General features: G+C 35.0%; 1 protein-coding gene across 9 annotated transcripts in view; it reads left to right on the top strand.

Annotated features, from left to right (window-relative positions):
- LOC134141985 (sodium channel protein type 2 subunit alpha) overlaps positions 1-19,121 on the top strand; it is a 55,870-nt gene that overhangs the window by 20,147 nt on the left and 16,602 nt on the right. For 7 of the 9 annotated variants that reach the window (XM_062578640.1, XM_062578642.1, XM_062578644.1 and 4 more), the window contains 7 exons: positions 973-1,105; positions 1,889-2,127; positions 3,054-3,227; positions 4,282-4,638; positions 6,244-6,723; positions 17,372-17,492; positions 17,866-18,020. In XM_062578640.1, the coding sequence (XP_062434624.1) occupies positions 973-1,105; positions 1,889-2,127; positions 3,054-3,227; positions 4,282-4,638; positions 6,244-6,723; positions 17,372-17,492; positions 17,866-18,020 (1,659 nt within the window). Of the gene's footprint in view, positions 1-958; positions 1,106-1,888; positions 2,128-3,053; positions 3,228-4,281; positions 4,639-6,243; positions 6,724-17,371; positions 17,493-17,865; positions 18,021-19,121 lie in introns of all 9 variants that reach the window. The other 2 variants (XM_062578647.1, XM_062578646.1) reach the window with 1 other exon arrangement.

The raw sequence follows: 19,121 nt of genomic DNA on the forward strand, positions 1-19,121 counted from the left end.
AATAGCTCAGGCATGATGACCTCTCCCTATATCGTTAACTAATACCTCTTTGGAGTGATTCCCTTCTTGGCCAAGCTGTGAATGCTCCTTTCATGTATTGTAGTTATAAGCTAAAGTAGAAAATGAAGTTGTCTAGCTCTTGTTAACTAAATGTGTGAAAATGTATGTTAATTCACTAGGAATTAACACAGTAGCATAGTAAACAATTGAATAAAATAATATGTAATATCTTCTAGTCATTAATTCATTGTGCTAATTCATTATTCCATTGTGCCAACTGAAGACTTAACTGAGAGGTTCTGTATTCCTATATCTGACAGGTTATCAAAACTGAAAAATATTACGAATGAGATGTATTTGCTTAATGGAATATACTGAGTGAGAATATAATTCTCGCTGAATATACAACTTACATGCATTGTGATAGCATTCCTATCAAATAGTTAATTTTTATAGTTATTTTTTTGAGTTGTCAACATTATTAAATATTTTTTATTTTATTTTGTTTGAAAATATGTACTAGGAAATTAAAAATTTAATCCAAATTAGAGCTATCTTAAGAAAACATATTCACTCTGTGTGCTCTCACAGCTGGCTACGTGGGCTGTGCGTCTTCATATTTAGAAAAAGACTTCACTGCCTCATTAGAAAGATATTTATGGCAGTGCTCATTGACAAGCATTATGAAACTTTTTATGAAACTTAAAACTCAAGAATCTGTTTTAATCTCAGCCCTACTTCAGCAAAATCATGGTTAAAAACATATACTTTAAGCACAAGAGCAATCCTACTGATAAATTTGGCTATTTGCTATATACAAAGTTATGTAGACATTAGTCTTTGCAGAACTGGAATGTAAATGAAGCAGGGTGCAGGACAGCAGAATAGTCGAAACCATTATACTATTGTAATATTCTACAGTGTTATTAAATGAACAATTGATAGTCTATTTTATCAGTGTTTTATTTTCAGGGAACTACTACAGAAACCGAATTGAGAAAGAGGCGGTCTAGTTCTTACCATGTTCCTATGGACTATCTAACAGATCCTAGTGCAAGGCAAAGAGCAATGAGTATAGCCAGCATGCTTACAAACACAATGGAAGGTATGTAACAGAATTTTTGTATGGCAGTGCAATAAAGAGCTACTGAATATATGATATCCTGTGTAGTAGCGATGTTTTAATATAGCCATGTTAATCTAAGGGTATAGGTAAGATAGTCTGGTGTATTTAGAAAAATCAATCAAGTTTTCGCCATACAAAAAGGTCCAAGATGGAAACAGCAAACTTAAATATAAGTGGAGGGCAATCGATCAATGCAGTGTTTCTCTAGAGGAGTTACCTTTTGGGGGTAAAAGCTCTATTTCAGTTACTGAAACGGCTATGATTCTTGCAGCAGAACAATCCTCTTCTACAGAGGCATCAGATGTGCTGTTTCTGAAACAAAATCCAGTGTCCAAAGAAGGACCAAATTGCTCTTTCTGCAAGGATAAATAAAATGACTCTGAGTCATGAAGCTAAACTGCTGCTTGTAACAAAGGGCAAAATGTTGCTTTGAGACAAAAATGCCTATGCCCAAGACAGCAAATGGGAAGCTAAAAATGAGCAATTTTGCACATTTGGACCATAATACTGTGTAAAGAGTTGTCTGACTTTAGAGTAGTCTGAAGTATTTAACCTTCAAGAATAAAATTTGAAATATTTTGTTCCCGCCATGTATGCCAGATTTCTAAGACACATTTCTGTCTTGCATCCTACTTAGCATTTGTTTGTGAATGATTATTTTATTTGCTGAATATTCAGTATTCTTTTAACATTTATTTAAACGGTAGTGGTCTAGAAGTAGAGAAATATTGTTTAAAGTGTTATTTACATTTTTCTTTCTAGAACTTGAAGAATCTAGACAGAAATGCCCGCCGTGCTGGTATAAATTTGCTAACACTTGCTTGATTTGGGACTGCTGCACTCCCTGGCTGAAAGTAAAACATATTGTGAATTTGATTGTGATGGACCCGTTTGTTGATCTGGCCATTACTATCTGCATTGTTCTTAACACCTTGTTCATGGCCATGGAGCACTATCCAATGACAGAACAGTTTAGTGGTGTGCTTTCAGTAGGAAACCTTGTAAGTTTTTCATGATGCTTGTATGTATGACAAGTGCATTTTTCCTAAATAATTCTTGACTGATCTTTGTACACACCTTTAAAAGAAAATGTTGATTAGATATTTATAGGCTTAGAATAGTTGAATTTGAAACATTTAAGCTGTATTGAATGCCTCCTTGTTGACTTTCCTGGACTTCTCCAGCCTAGCTTTAAGAAGTTGAATTCTCTTCCCTTTGCAGAAGATAGCAAGGGTTATAGTGCCGATAAGCATTTTAGTTTTTAAAGCCTTCAGCTTCTGTTACTGTAGCTGGTTTGTTAGGTTACAGATACTTTCTTAACAGGTATTTTCTCTTAGATGGGTACTTGCAAATCAGAAGAACCTTCAGGTCCATTCCCACATACGGTCCAGTGCTTGCTAGCATCTCCTGATGTCCTGGGTGTTCGAGGAAGGATAGCAGGGAAAGGCCCACTGAGCTTCGCAGATGTACTGCAGCTCATCCAGTGGTGCATGGGGTTGACAGTCCCTTCTGCAGGTCACGCTGAGGAAGAATGGTTCCATCCAACCTTCAGTATAGTTTTTTCATAATGAAATAATTGTCACTTGTATAAAGTTATCTTTATTCCTGGAAGAAAAAAAATGTTCCAAGGCAAAGATGAGATTTAAGAAAGAAAATCTAGATATAAAAATCAGAAGGGATTCTGTATATCAGTGTTTATAAAGGCATATTAACAGCTTTACCTCTTCTGCTTTAGCAACCAAACATTGTGATCCCTATTTAAGCTTCTTACCTGAATGTAATTCCTAACCCCAATATATGGGAATATAGAGGAGCTATTCAGATTTATCACAAGTTGAAGATAAAATGTGACAGCAATGGGTAATGTTAGTTTTAATTTAAAATATTTTCTCGTTACACTGAGTAAGAAACTGTATTTTGCTTGCAGGTTTTTACTGGAATTTTCACAGCAGAAATGTTTCTCAAGATAATTGCCATGGATCCTTATTACTATTTCCAAGAAGGCTGGAATATTTTTGATGGTTTCATTGTCAGTCTTAGTTTAATGGAGCTTGGCCTTGCAAATGTAGAAGGTTTATCTGTCCTCCGGTCATTCCGCTTGGTAAATATTCTAAATAAGCAACATGTTTCTATCTTGTATTTTGTATTTTTGAATGTGTGTTTTTTATTTTTCACTGTACATTATATTTTTGGCTGAGTCAGAAGTTCTTTGCATAAGAACTTAACAAATACAAAATTGTATACTCATTAGATGACACGCATCTATAATATCAGGTTTCTTATCCCTATTATCTTAATAATGTATATTTCTTGTTGAAGACATCGTCAACGCCAATTCTATTCTCGTAGTGGATGTGCTCTAGGGAATAATTTTTTTAATAGCAGTATCTTTAGAGTCTTTCTCTGTGTAGATGAGGGAGTAAAAAGTGCAAGCACCACAACGCACGTTCAATTCCTTCTTACTATTTGTGGCTGAAGATTAGTAAATTGCTTAGTTAGTAAATAACTCATTAATTAATCAAGTTTATTAAAATTTATTACAATAAAGTGTATGACAATTTTAGTCTATAAACTTCCATTACCATGGTAACTTACCCCATTTGTTTTAGAAGAGGTATTAAGATTAGTATTAAGATTGTATTACAGATTTTTTTTTTGGACAGGGATTTTTGAATGATGCAAAAGATGTTGTTAGAGATACTTTTGGATAGGGATTTTTGAATGATGCAAAAGATGTTGTTAGAGATACTTGCATGTAACCTGTATGCCTGTCATTAAAAAATTTGGTTGTGCCTCTTTTGGGAAAACTGTTTCTTCTTTCTTTCTGCCAGTTAACAAACCAGAGGTCTGTGGAGTGTCAGCGCTCTTACAATCTTGTTAAACTAATTGTATTTTCTATGCATAGGTTCATTTTTATGTAGTTGAAATGAGCATACAGACAATATTTTTGAATTACTATGATATATATCAGGACTTAAGACTCAGAAAGCCTAATACACTGCAAAGATCTGGAAGCATAGATTTTCTAACTAAGGTTTCTAAAAGCTAGGTGGGACATGATTTTTTCACAAAGTAACTGACATATGGAATATATAATAATGACCTCATTATATTTAGTAACATGAATAACTATATACTATCCTTCTGTTTTGCAGCTTCGAGTTTTCAAATTGGCAAAATCTTGGCCAACTCTAAATATGCTGATTAAGATTATTGGCAACTCAGTGGGAGCTTTGGGGAATTTGACCCTGGTGCTGGCCATCATTGTCTTCATTTTTGCTGTGGTTGGGATGCAGCTGTTTGGGAAAAGCTACAAAGAATGTGTCTGCAAGATCTCTAGCGACTGTGAACTCCCGCGCTGGCACATGCATGACTTTTTCCACTCTTTCTTGATTGTATTCCGAGTGCTCTGCGGAGAATGGATAGAGACGATGTGGGACTGCATGGAGGTTGCAGGTCAAACCATGTGCCTTACTGTCTTCATGATGGTCATGGTGATTGGAAATCTAGTGGTATGTAATCAGTGGGGTTTTTTTAAACTGTTAGACTCTATCTCATGTTTTTCATGGTTTATAAATCAGGGAGATGAGGACTGGAGAAACACTTTATGAGATCATGTGGTTCATTTGATCTTTCTCTAATGCGAGTTCAAATACACCTTGATTAGTTATGAAAAATGTTTGTCTACCTTTTCTTTAAAATCTTCTATGAGTTTACAACCTCTTTAGTAAGATCAGTACTGAATGATTCTTACAGTTAAAAATGCTTTTTAATAAAACATCTAACTTAAATCACCTTTGCTGCAGATTAAAATGACTGCTCTCAATAGTCATAGAAAACAGCTGGTCATCAGCTTCTTCTACCAACATTTATAATACTTAAATTAAGGCTTACTGTTTCTACTTTCAGTCTTTTCTCTCTGAAACGAAACAAGCCTAGTTCAAATTTCTCTCATAGGTCATGATTTTAAAAATACTTATCCCTTTATTTTAGTGGCCTCTGAATTCCTCCCAATCCACATTCTAGATAGAGACATCAGTACCAAATAACATGGAATAATTATATGCTATGTCTTACACCCAGCATTTCTCATGATATATCCCCAAATGACATATGAAGATTTTGTAACTTCATTGCTTTTCTGACTGTGTATGCCCTTTTTTTAGAGTGCTTCCACTTTGCCAGTTTCTACCCCTTTTGTATGTTTGATTTTTGTCATTTTATTATTTTATCATTTAAACATTTGATTTTTCCTAACCAATATTTTTAAACCTTATTGAATGCCATATTGATTTTGGATTCATTCACTAATTTTCCATGGTTATGCTAAATGCTCACTAGTGTCCCACCTCTGTTTGATATCATCCACAAAGTTATAAACATGCTTATCCACAGACATAATAAAATACCAAGTCTGATGTGACTAATGTGAGACTTCTGTGGCACCCATTTAAAAATATTGTGAAAATTTAAACAAAAAGAATTGATAAACTTTATTTAAACACAAATTCAAATAAATTTTGCACATACCTTATCAGAATTACATATGGTCTGAATTACTCTAGTGTGTTTGTAAAATGTCATGCAAGAAAGTGTGAAATAGTTTCCTAAAATCAAGATATATCAAACCTGTAAATTCTCATTTTCTTAGCTAGTTTTCCTGTCCAAAACAAAAATAGCTTGACTAATACTTTCTTGGCAAATATGTCAGCTTATTATACTCTGAATTAGAGGCACTAAACCTTTCCTTCACCTATGAACACTACTGAGGATGTAGTTTGTATATGTTATTACATCATGCAGTGTCCTTCTTTTTTGTGTCATTCTGCACTTTTAGGAGCAGACCTACAATACTTCCAATGTGAAGGAAAGGGTGAAGGTAAAGGTTCGATTTTCACCTAAGTTAGTGAAGTTATGAAAGCTAGAAAATGTTTTTGGCAAGGTAATAAAATACAGGGGACAGGGAGAATGGCCTGGTAAGAGTAGCAAGCAGGTGGTTTGACATAAAGTTCTAGCTGTGAAATAAAAATTGTGTCATATTGAACAAGTTATAACAGAATTACTTTTATCACTTAAAAATAAGAGATCCAGTATATTTTCTCCTTACTGTTTTTCAGGTACTCAACCTCTTTTTGGCCTTGCTGCTGAGCTCATTTAGTTCAGACAACCTTGCTGCTACAGATGATGATAATGAAATGAACAATCTCCAGATTGCTGTTGCAAGGATTCAGAAGGGCATAGATTATGTGAAAAGAAAAGTGCGTGAATTCATCCAGAAAGCCTTTGTTAGAAAGCAGAAAGTTTTAGATGAAATCAAACCTCTTGAAGACCTAAATAACAAGAAAGACAGCTGTATTTCTAACCACACCATAGTAGAAATAGGTAAAAACCTTGCCTATCTTAAAGAAGGGAATGGAACTACCAGTGGCATAGGCAGCAGCGTGGAAAAATACGTTGTTGATGAAAGTGATTACATGTCATTCATAAACAACCCAAGTCTCACTGTGACAGTGCCGATTGCTGTCGGGGAATCAGATTTTGAAAATTTAAATACAGAAGAGTTTAGCAGCGAGTCTGACCTGGAAGAAAGCAAAGAGGTAGGACTGTTTCTGTATTAAAAAAAAAAAGACTTTGATGTTTTTTTCTTTTCTAAGGTTTCTAGTGGTGGTTTAAAATCTGTATTTGATTCCTGTATACTAATATACAGAAACTTGCAATTTTGTTTGAGATAAATTGATGTAAGGTTGCTAGTTTTGAATGAAGTGGTAATATTGTGTTGTATTTACAGTAGTAATCAAGATGCCTAAGACAATTTTTTAGAAAATTAATATTATTTTATTAAGTTTAATCATTAACCAGAAAAAGAACCAATCTGATAGTCCTGGATACTGAAGTCCTGGATTCTGAAAGTGTGCAGGGGTTGTACAAGTCTCTCCATACCTCATCAATGCAGTTACTATTTTATCTGCTTTCTGGAGAGCTTCTTGTCAAATTAACAGTCCACCCTGATTGTTTTGATGTTTTTGAGACTTTCAAAAGCCTCTGAATAGCCCATAAGTACATTTGAATACTACACTAGCACCACTAAACAATTTTTTTTCACAAATTGTTTGTATTAGTATTTCTCTTGTGCTTCAAAATCATGTCTTGGGTGTGAAAAAACAGAAACTGTTGCAGTTTGTCCTTTAAATCAAACTGTATAATGAATAGGTCAGTTATGTGAAAGTTTCTTGCTCTTAATGTAGGATTTTGATTGATTCTGTTCTGTCTTCCTACTTAGGGTGAGGAAAGGAATTTTCCTCAGCCACCTCAGAAAGCGCTGGGCTGGTGCACTGGCCCGTTGTCCTCTTGCTGTTTCGTTCCACTGTTAGCTGTTCCAACACTGCCATTGCTGCCCAAGGAGCAGCCAGTTCCGCTGGCAGTCTTGACCAATGCCTCCCAAGTGAGATCGTCTGTAATGAGATTGCATATGAGTGTAATGGCATAGGTTATTTCTCTGTCTTTATGTAAATCACACAGTTTCTTAGTACAGGCCCTGGACCTTCTGGGTTAGGGCTTTTTTTTTTTTTTTTTTTTCCTGCTAGTCACGCTCAAGTACCTCTATCATTTCCTGCATAGCAACTAATGATACTCCTAGCATAGCCTGAAAGTTTGGGAATAAAGGGTTGTAAAATAAAGTTCATTACCAGGAAGCAGAATACTTTGGATTTCTTCTTTACAAAATATTCATTGCTATCTTGGTGAAGTAACAAATACCCATCTGTCATTCCGATTTGTCTGTAAAGTAAGTTTAATAATTCTATCAGTTTCAAGGGTGCTGCCAGCCTAAATGTATTATTTTTTGTAAGACATTCTAAATACTTCAGTTGGCAAGTGCGAAGAAGAGACAGTTATTTCATTCTGTAGATTGATTGCAACTGGTAAGGATGCTTCAGGTGATACTACTGTATGAATGATGCTAAAAGAGGATCCTCTGACAAAGGTAGTTTGAGAGGGTGACTAGTAAGTCGGATCAGAACTATATACTCATAAAAACATTATTTTAAACTCTGTTCACTTCACTCCTTATTTTGAGCTCCACCCATATCAAATTCATTCCTGTTAGTAGTTAGTCAATCCATATTTCAATGTGTCCTGTATACTTTTCCTGTGCTTATTCTTTTTTATGGTTATGCAGCTATGCACATATTAACTAAAATTTTATCAAAATGGATTATAGCTCTGATAATTTTTAATTAGAAACTTGTCTGAAAAAAGTAATTTGGAAATGTAATTGAACTAAATTAAATACTGTATGTCATTAAAATCACTGAAAAAGAAGTACTTTAAATATTTTCATTGCTGTTTATTAGATTTGTTTGATGCTGAAATCTATTTTTGAAAATGTAATCAGTGGAGTTTTCCATTTTCGTGGAGTATTCTCCACTTCTGCTGAAGCTACAACTATTGTGCAGTAAGGAGAAATTTGTTTTTCACTGAATGGTGGCAGGAAGAAGAAGCATGACTTTTGTTATTTTTTAATGATTATGGCATTTATTTTGATAAAGAAACCTTCTTTCCTTGCTAAAAAAAAACTTTTAAAATTTCTACATACAATAGTCAATAGCTAAAATACAGGAAGCACCTTGAAGTATGGATTAAAACTTGGATTTCCCACATGAATTCGCTCATTACCAACATTCTCCTTTTTGCTTCTTCCTTTTTTTGTAGTCCATTCAGTTTTTAACTGTTTACTGCATAACCTCACTAGCAGACGAGGTGGCGGAGGTCCCTCATTCAAACCAACCTGTAGGCTGATGGTTAGCCCTGGATATGAGTGCAGTGGCAGCAGTACATCTGTTTCTCCGTCGTATAACAGGATGGTATGACAAGTGATTCTGATTAGCTAAGTCTGTCCTTTTCTCAGGGGACAGACCCCAACTTGGTTATTCTTCAAGGACACAAAAATACTGATTTGAATTCCTTTAGGGAAAATATCAAAGTGGATTCTCTCACATTTGAGACATAGACTGCAGTCAGTATGCTACCATTATATACGGCCAGCTTTCCCTTCCAGATGCACTATTTTTAAAGAAAAAAGCATTATCATTGCGTTCTTGGACGCACCTAATTCTTTGTAAATGTGTGTTACTCATGCTTTCAGAACTCCAACAAATACCTCAGAAGATTAGACAAAGAAATGCATATTCAGTCAGGAATGGGCTACTGCCAAACAATCTAGAGTGGTCAAGGCTGAAACACTTCTGGGTGTATTTTGGATGAAAATTTCTTGTTCTTGCAGAAACTGAAAGTGAAAAATGGAAGGGAAGCCTTTCCAAATTTCAGGCACGTTGAAGAGAGTGAGCAGTTTAGGCAATGACTATGAACATATTTCTGGATTTAAGTGCTTGAATTTCAATCAGATTTTAAGCACAGAAGTATGGTTTTTTTTATTATAATCCTAGTTCCTGCTTCTGACTGGATGATTCTTATCTGCTGTAGTTTTTGATATAAAGATAAATAGGGACATACTAGTCACAGGACCAATACTCGTGCTGTGAAAATGATCCATAGCAAAAGAAGCACATAAAGTTATTTTTTTAGTCAAAAAAGAGTCTGAAAATGTTTTTTGTTCAGTTATTCCCATTTTTCTTCATGCCATAATGTTCTGCACTCTCATGTTTTCCCACTTAGATGGATCTACCGTTGCTAAGTGTTTCTCTGCAGTCACTTTATACCTTACAGCCACAGTCTGAAAGTGCTGAAAATAGAACTTGCTACCAAGCCACGTTCACGTAGCAGATTCCCTAATGGCAGGCAGTGTGGGCATCACTCTACCGTGAAAACGTTCTGCATGGCACAAAATAGCCAGATACAGACGCGCGCGCGCGCGCGTGTGTGTGTGTGTGTGTGTCTACGTGCTTTTGTGTCTGGGTACATCCATATGTACATGTATTCATTGCACTATCAAGGAATGAGCTGAATTTCTACAGAGTAATTGTCATTCATTAGCAGTTTTAATTAAGTACATTAATGTGAATTCTTTGTTATAATATATGACATACATCCTTTCCAATATTTTGATGGAAATATGAATGAGATTATGCCTTTCTAGAAACATACAGAGTCATAGAATCAGTAAGGTTGGAAGGGACCTCTGGAGATCATCTAGTCCAACCTCCCTGCTCAGCAGGGGCACCTAGAGCATGTCAGACAGGGTTGCATCCAGGCGGGCCTTGAAGATCTCCAGAGAAGGAGACTCCACAGCCTCTCTGGGCAACCTGTTCCAGTGCTCCGTCACTCTCACAGGGAAGAAATTCCTCCTCATATTCAGGGGGAACTTCCTGCGGTTCAATTTCTGCCCACTGCCTCTTGTCCTGTCACACGGGACAACTGAAAAGAGTTTGGCCCCGTCCCCTTGACACCCTCCCTTCAGGTACTTGTACACATTGATCAGATCCCCCCTCAGTCTTCTCTTCCCCAGGCTGAAGAGGCCCAGCTCTTCCTCAGAGGGCAGGTGCTCCAGCCCTCTGATCGTCCTCGTAGCCTGTATATACAATATTGTACATGTTAGTACTTGTGAATCTACATAATAAAAAGCAGATTGGAATTTGTCTAGAAAATTGCCATTGAAACCTAAAAAAGAGAAATAGATATGAGAACATTGTGTCATAAGAAAATAGAGAAATATAGTGAAAAAGGAAATCAAAGAACAAATACTAAATTAAAATTTTTATTGTGGAAGTAGAACCATTCATATATATGGGGCCACTTTGCTGGGTCTGCTGTCCTATCAACAAAGGTTTTTATAGATTTGAGGTGCATTACTGCTATCTAGCGCAGAAGCTATAAAAATAAATTTTCCTTTCATGTTAGGTCCTTAAGTACTATGGGGATGGTTTATATAGAAAATTTTACAGTGTGTGTTTACCTATGTAATAATCAGATTTTTATTTAAAGTGTATTATTTAGGCTGGTAGTTACACCACGATAAACAGAGTTACATGATATTTTTAAATGCTTTAAGGAAGGTGGGATTGCATAATGCTGTTGCAGACACCTTAACAATGAACATTTTACTATACTCAGTATTCAGCAATCTAAAAGATATTTAATGTCTCCATATTCATATTATTCTGAACTAATGAAAGGTAGATATGTGAAATCTTTAATCAGTCGTTATATTTATATAAGAATTTCCAGCACAAAAAAGCAGTGGTGCTCTGTCCTGAACTTCATTTCCTGCCATTCTTACTTCTCACAGGGGTAAAACCAAGCTGGATCAGTCAAGAATGCAGCTCTGGTGCCTTTTAACGAGGCAGAGCATCGTGTCACCAATTTTATGCAGGTGACCTAAACAAGTTATACATCTCTCTCTCTCTCTATATATATATATAGTATTTAATCACTTTTTAATGGATATTGACTGGCCTGCATGCTACTCAGCTATGTCCCATTCATTGCAAGACAGTAGAAACATGCACAGCTGCTCTCTGTGGAGTCGTGGGACTCGCATCACAGCATGGTCAGGCGGGATTGGCAACCCCAACATTTCTTTGATTCAGACGCTGTAGTTTTCATGATATTCTGACAGCATTTGTAGTGCATGCTATGTGTGTTTCCCAGGCTTGATGGTAAAGTTTTCAGGACTCTTTGAAGGGTTTTCTTTCCTTTTGAAAGGAAGACAGAATATGTAACGCACAGAGTACGTTTCTCATCAAAATTATAGTAAGCCTATGTATGAATTGTGTTGATACTTAGACTCTGCTAGCTGTTTTGGAAAATTTTCGTGCTATTGTATTTTAGTTTATAATGGAGGTAACTTGCAAACTGGTATTATTACATAGTCATGTTTACTTTTTACAATATTTTTTGTAGAAATGCTTCCTTAAGTAAATTTCATGTAAGCTTTTAGTTGTATTGGAGGCTAATATGCAGTAATTGAAGCACCATTAAGCATGGAATTCATTTAATTTCCACAGTCAAAGCATGTGACCATCGTTTGGTAAAAAAGCTTATACAAAACTGATATTTGGCTGGTCAAACATTCAGAGATCAGTTCTGCTCTTACTTACACCCACACTTAAAAGTGTAGAGGTGCAAAGAGGAAATTGGTAGCAAAATATGGCCATAGCTCTTTAATTTGTGCTCACAAACTGACTACCTCCCTAAACATCTGAAACTGCCTGCAGTGAGAAACTTAAACTTGCTGACATTTTTTTGAGTAGTAAATACAGTTCAGCAATCTAGTAAATAACTTACAGACTTTGAACAAAAGGGTCCCTAGCTTCAGTGTGATTTACATCCCACCAATTTAACATTACCATAGTATTTACTGCACCGTAGCACAATATAGTGCTGCTTTTAGTTTGGATGATCACAAAACATAATGTAAATCCATGGAGCTAAAATATATTTCTGCAGTTTTTTATCTTATATTTTGTAATGAGTAATTTATCTAAGTCTGACTTTGACTTACAAGTATTCATTATTCAGAATTCTTTAGTACTCTGATAAATTTAGTCTTTGCATTGTCAGTTGGTCACACAGCATTGGCATACTGTGATTCATAGTTGACGGTATTAAATTGTGAAGTATTGTTTCACTTTGCAGTTAGCTTAATTAATCTTTAGAAGCAGCAGTTCTTTTCTCTGTTTCAGAAATATCCTTTTACTATTACTTGGGTGAATTAGAGAGCCATTTTAAAGTAGCTTCCAGTGGGAGTGCTTTTGCAAATATTTGCAGTGCTACTTAGGATGTTTTTGCTTTCATCAAACATTCTTGCAAATATTTTCATTTCTCAAATGTTCGTAAATAAGTAGATTAAAGGAATTATGAATAAACTACAGAGTGGACTGTAGTTCAAGGATCCTGTTTTTTGCAGTATTTGACAACAAGAGTCAGCACAGAATTGTTTTGCCATGAATTACAATGTTCTGTTTTTTGAACAGATATAGAGTTATTACGCCTGACTACATAAGATTGTGAAGAGCGACATCTAGATTTCTTTTATACCAGTAGAATTACAAGGATATTCAGCCACTTGGTCATTTTTGTAGGTGCTGTAGCTGTATATGAATGGGCTAACTTTGAATATAGCATCACTATTTATATCACAAATCATCTGATTTTCATACTGATACCTATACAGTTTTGAGAAAATTGAAAAATATATAATTTCCATTATTTAACATTTTCACAGGTATTTGGGAGGAAAGGAAATTAAAAGCAAAACCAGAATGGTGGTTTCTCTTGAAGCCATCTTCATGCTTCTGTCTGTTCTGCTCTTTGCTCCTTCAGTCCCTTAAATTGTGATTTCAACAGCAATTAGTGACATCATGGCCACTAATGAAATTTCATGTTTTGTTAAAAATGTAAAAGTAAGAGCTTTTCAGCTACTCTCGGATTACCATTTTGGGAACAAAGAAAGAAGGAAATGTTAGAAGTTCAAAGTGGCCTGGCTGTAAGTGAAGCAGAATTGTATGAATCTATGAGATGTTGTCAAGGTTCAGAAAGTAATTATGTCTAAAACTTCCTGACCTAAACTTGGCTGCTGCTTTCTGCAATGCTTCTCTGATAGGCAAGCTGCTTTCCACTTTCAGTTTCTATATTGAAAGCTAAACTAAAAATGGTATCTTGTATTGTATTATATTACTGACTAAAGCATGACTGGCAATGCTGTTGATAAGTGTGGCATAAACAATATATGTATCTATGATGATCGGTATACTGCTGCTTTAAAACCATGTAAGTACTTTTGTTCCATTATTGTTTTCTGTGCAAAGGAGATGGAGGATGTACATTCTGAGCTGTTGAAAAGCAGGCTTCTCTGAGAATAATTTCCTTAGCATATTATTCAGAAAACCTTTCTCTTTTCCAGTCTAGCATCATGACTCTTTAACAGTGTCTCATAGCTGATCCTGATGGATTGTTTATAATCTAAGTGACGAATATTTTTGAAACCTAGAAGCATGGTATCAAATAAGGATCAAAAAGGACTTGCTGCCATATAAAAGATAAAGTGTGGTTTTGATAATTGATTACCTTGTTTCTACAGGTTCGTTCTTTTAAAAAAAGCTGTATGCATGTTAAATACATAGCATTGCCTAAATCCAGTTTATGTAATGCTGGTGAGAAGAGAAGTTACCAGGTACCTTAAGATATGTTCAGGTAAAGAACTGGGCCTGTGCTACGTTTGCAATGTGGGTCTGTGGTTACAGGTAGCCTAGCCACCCAGTTGGCTTTTGTGTATGTGGACACTGCCACGTCACAAAAGTCATAGAAAAAGGAAAGTCATTCTGTGTATTAAAGCACATGGAATTATATGTAATCAGCAATAACATGTTCTTTTCCCAGATAGGTTTGCTTTGAATACATAGAAATCAGTGCAGCGTCCCTGTGTCAAGTGCTTTGTACCAGGGAAGAAGTTTACTGCGGAAACGTGTGATTGTTACTGAAAAATTTCCATAGCATACGGAATTTAGTTGATTTGGTGACATCCTAAGATGTTGTATCACAAAAACCTCCTAGCTGTTTGTAATGCATGCTTAATTTTTTAAAGATTGCATAAAATGCCATACAATAAATTCAACATGGAAAAAATAACAAAGAAACAAAAAGATAATTAAGTATTATTTTTGTCGAATAAATTTAAACTTTTCCTATCACTGATGATACTGAATCATTACAGACTGAATTTATTGAATAAAGTTTATAATATGCTTCTTCACATAATGATCTAGTTCGAGCTAATCTCAGGTATACACGGTCAGCATGCTAAGGAAATACTGTGTTACAGCAGCAACAGAAGAGTAACTCAGATATCACTAGGATTAAGTGTTTCGTTGTTGTTTTGTTTCAAATATCAAGTGCTGTTGATTCAATTTAGGATTTATCTGTTCAGCTTAACTCCTGTGATTATTATTGCAGCTCTTTACAAGAAGCATGCCAGATTTTCAGTGAGAAGAGACTTGTAAGATACAATTCACCATGCATACTGCCCCACATAAAGATGGATTTCTGGTGTTCCTTATAAATGACCATTCTACTGTGTCATATTTGTGCCTGATCATTTTGATTTCTCCTTACAGTGGATATCTCTAATCTTCCATCTTGAGTATTTGCTAGTTTTATGCAACTTCAGTAATAGGAATTTGTTACTCCTTAAAATTAACACATGCTGAATTAACTCGCTGCATAATGACTGAGTTACTGAACTCTTCATTTTCCTTTAAAAAAAAAAGGACAGTAGGTCTTTAAACCTTATATTTTAAACCAGTTCATAATTTCTGTTTGCTCTGCTACTACTGCAGCATTTTGTTGGAAATGCTGTCCAGACTGGAATGATGAAAGCAACATTTTAATAAAACGGTACAGAATACAAACAGATAGTCACTTCTCACTTTAAGTGTTTTTTTGACATTGTATTGATACAAGGTATTTTAAACACCATGCATAAAATTCCTTGGAATGTACCTTGAGTATATGGTATTTCTGGCCTTTTCTCAAATGAATAGTGGACATTCACTGATGTTTAAACACTGTGGTCCTTACTTGGGGACTGCTGAATTTGTCCCATACTTTCCACTTTCACAATTTTAGAGGCAGTATTCCACAATGGCCAAACTGCCATGCATCATCTGTAATTCTGAATACGTTGCAATGAGAAATTTGGAAATACTAGTCTTTAGAAGAGGGTGCATCTGTGTGTGTACATTGAACCTACCTCATAGATGCTCAAACTCATGCACAAACATGATGCAAAAGCTCATGCACATAAATGTGTAAGCTGGGATTTTAAAAGAAACAGAAAGGAAATGGGTTTACAGATATCATTGAAATTACATACATAAAGTAATGCATACACTAAATGTTTCCGTTCACATGGTCTTCCTCTAAAATGTGGGCTACAGACCACTCTGATACATGGAGATCAAGTTAAGCCTGTGTCAAAACACAACAGATGGTCAGTATGACTTGATAAAATCAGACTGGAGAGATAGCAATTAATTTTCTCTATATTTGAAGAACATAATGTTGTTTGCAATGTAAAATTATATCAAAGTCTTCCAGTACTTTCTGTATACACATATTAATACTATTTACATTTCCTTTAGAAAAGCTTTATAGAAATTGGGGCTCCTTGAGCGTATTTCAAAGGAATAATGCCTCTAACTTAAGCTTTATATGTCAACAAAGATATATCTTTAATGTTATCATGGAACACGCCTGTGTCTAAAGTTAATTCCCTCTAAACAGTATTCTAAATCTGCTTACATCATTCCCTTTATAAAATTAGCTACTTATCAATGCAGTCATTTTACTGATGTTATACTCCACATAGTGATAACATTAGAAGAGTCATAGAATGCTGTGGTAGAACTACTTTTACTTATTATAGTACTCATATTTGTCTGTTGTCAACATAATATGAGGGTGTAAAAGAATCATTTTGAAGATCTGGCTTATGTTATCAGTATGATTCATTGGTGCAGCATTGTTTTTAAAGCATTTGTTTTCACTTTAGCCCTCTGAAAAAAGAATTTTTGGCTATTTATTTGACATGTATGTGTACTATAGCAGAGTAATAAGTAGTTTCAAATTGCACAATAAATTCAGAAAATGCATTGGCAAGTGAGAATGCAAAATGACAGCTACTGCTCTAAAAGTAATACGCTGCTCTTTTGGAAATAAATAGATTTAAAATATCCTATATGGCTGGTAATATGTGTTTTCATGTCAATAACAGTGAAAAGTTTATATGCAAACCTTTTAGATTTTACAGACTTGAAAGAATAACCTGTATTTGAGACATGAAAATACATCTGTGCAGCTTGCTGTTGGTTTGGTCATGATGTTGGAAAAATTATTTCTATTAACATTTGCTGTCTGAAGTATAATCTAAAATGCAGCCACATGATTGGAATAATTAAACAGTATGAAGTATGGAAGGCATCCATTTCTAAACTTACTAAAATTTCATTTCAGAATTCTTATATGTGGCTCAGAACAGTAGTATAATCATTTCAGCAGTTCTTTGTATGAAAATATCAGAATATTTTCAATAGGGAAAATATACGTGGTGTAGTTTCTAATCTTGTGACCTCACCTGTAGTAGAGCAATTTGGCATTATGTATTGTATATAAGAAATTCTTCTTTTAATGTTAGAGCACGGAGTACTTGCAAAATATTTTGTATGCATTTTCAAACATTAGCATCTATTCAAAATAAATAAAAATTAAAAAAAAGTGGGGTTTCATTCACAGAAACTAAATGCATCCAGTTCATCAGAAGGCAGCACAGTTGATATTGGACTCCCCCCCGAAGGGGAGCAGCCGGAAGCAGAACCTGAAGAAGCTCTGGAGCCGGAGGCTTGTTTTACAGAAGGTAAACAAAGCAAAATACGCCCCAGGTGATTAGACCTAACCATGTTGCTTTTTGGGCTACGTTCTACTCTCAGTCAGTCTTAAGAACTAGTTTTGTAATTACGGTTGTATTTTCTTTTAGTATCTCCTTCAGAGGTGCTGCCACATACGTACTTACTGTTCTGATGCTCTCTCTGTCTTTAGTCGGTGTAAGAGTTACAAAGCTTCCACTTCAGATACTGAAACTAAAGCCCTCAGACACTCAGGACGATGCTTATTTACTGGCATCTGTTGCAGTAGTACTGAAATCAGCCGGTTGACTTCTGTTCATTTGTGATTCCTAATAAATATTTGCCTTATTCTGACATCTCACAACTTAATATCACACTTAACAGGCTGTGTGCGGAGATTCAAATGCTGTCAAGTGAGTGTAGAAGATGGGAAAGGGAAAATCTGGTGGAACCTTAGGAAAACCTGCTACAAGATTGTTGAACACAACTGGTTTGAGACCTTCATTGTCTTCATGATCCTTCTCAGCAGTGGTGCTCTGGTAAATTCAATGTGGAATATGCGATATTTTAAGCAGCAAGCTTTCAGAATTGTAGTAAATTGTATAGCTACAGATGACGTGTCAGAACTTAGAAGCCAATTCATTTATGTTCTAATATCAAAATATATCAACAGGTATTTAGCATATGTTGCATGACATGTAAGTTTTCTCACAGGCTATGAAAGAAATGTGTGTGGAAACTTCAAAATATCTATTGTTCATGGAAGTAAGAATTTAGTTGTATCAGACTGCTACTAACATGTCTTTGCGTTCCTTTCACATATTAGTAATTTTTCTTCATTTTTCTCGGTCAGAAATACAATATAATTTGTGAGCTTTTTTCTGATTATATAGATTTATAATAAGCCACAGCTGAGCTAGGAATGTATCACCAGCAATTTGAACTGTCAAACTGAGATGTAAGATGCAAAAGTGCTTCAATTACTTTACCAAATTTTACCAAAAATTTTAAAAATACTTAATATGCTAGAATTATATTGTTATATATTATATATAGTTATTACATAGTATGTTACATAATATGTAATGTATGCGATAATAATTATACTACAGCTGTTATATATTATATATGAAATTATATTTTAAAAGTTAAAAAATATATTTTACCAATATCACATTTTACCAACTTGATGTTAAGCAGGTGTCTGAGTAAGTATTGAGCTAATTAGTACTTCATAGCAGGAACAGAATATATGGTACTTGCTGCACTTGGAATTCAATGCACAGTGATTCTCTGTCAATGTAGACAATTCCTTTTGAAGGGAGAGTTAATAATCTCTGTTCAGGATTGCTTTGTGGGTTATTCCATATAGTTTAATTTCAGCTATTATTTTCTCAAAAATTCTGTATCACAAGAGCAAGTATTAAATTCCTAATATCATTTTACTATAAATTTGCAGCTGCAACAGAAGAAATCCTTATGTCAATAAGAATTGCTATTCATGACAATGACGGAAAATGAGATCAGGAGAATTGTATTACAGTGAGTTCCATAGATCACCATTCAGCTCAGCCAAGAGAAATACAATATTGTATTTAGACTTGGCATTCTGAAAAAATTACAATATGGAGCGAGAGAGA

Source organism: Rhea pennata, chromosome 6, assembly GCF_028389875.1.
Source record: "Rhea pennata isolate bPtePen1 chromosome 6, bPtePen1.pri, whole genome shotgun sequence".
Classification (NCBI taxonomy): domain Eukaryota; kingdom Metazoa; phylum Chordata; class Aves; order Rheiformes; family Rheidae; genus Rhea; species Rhea pennata.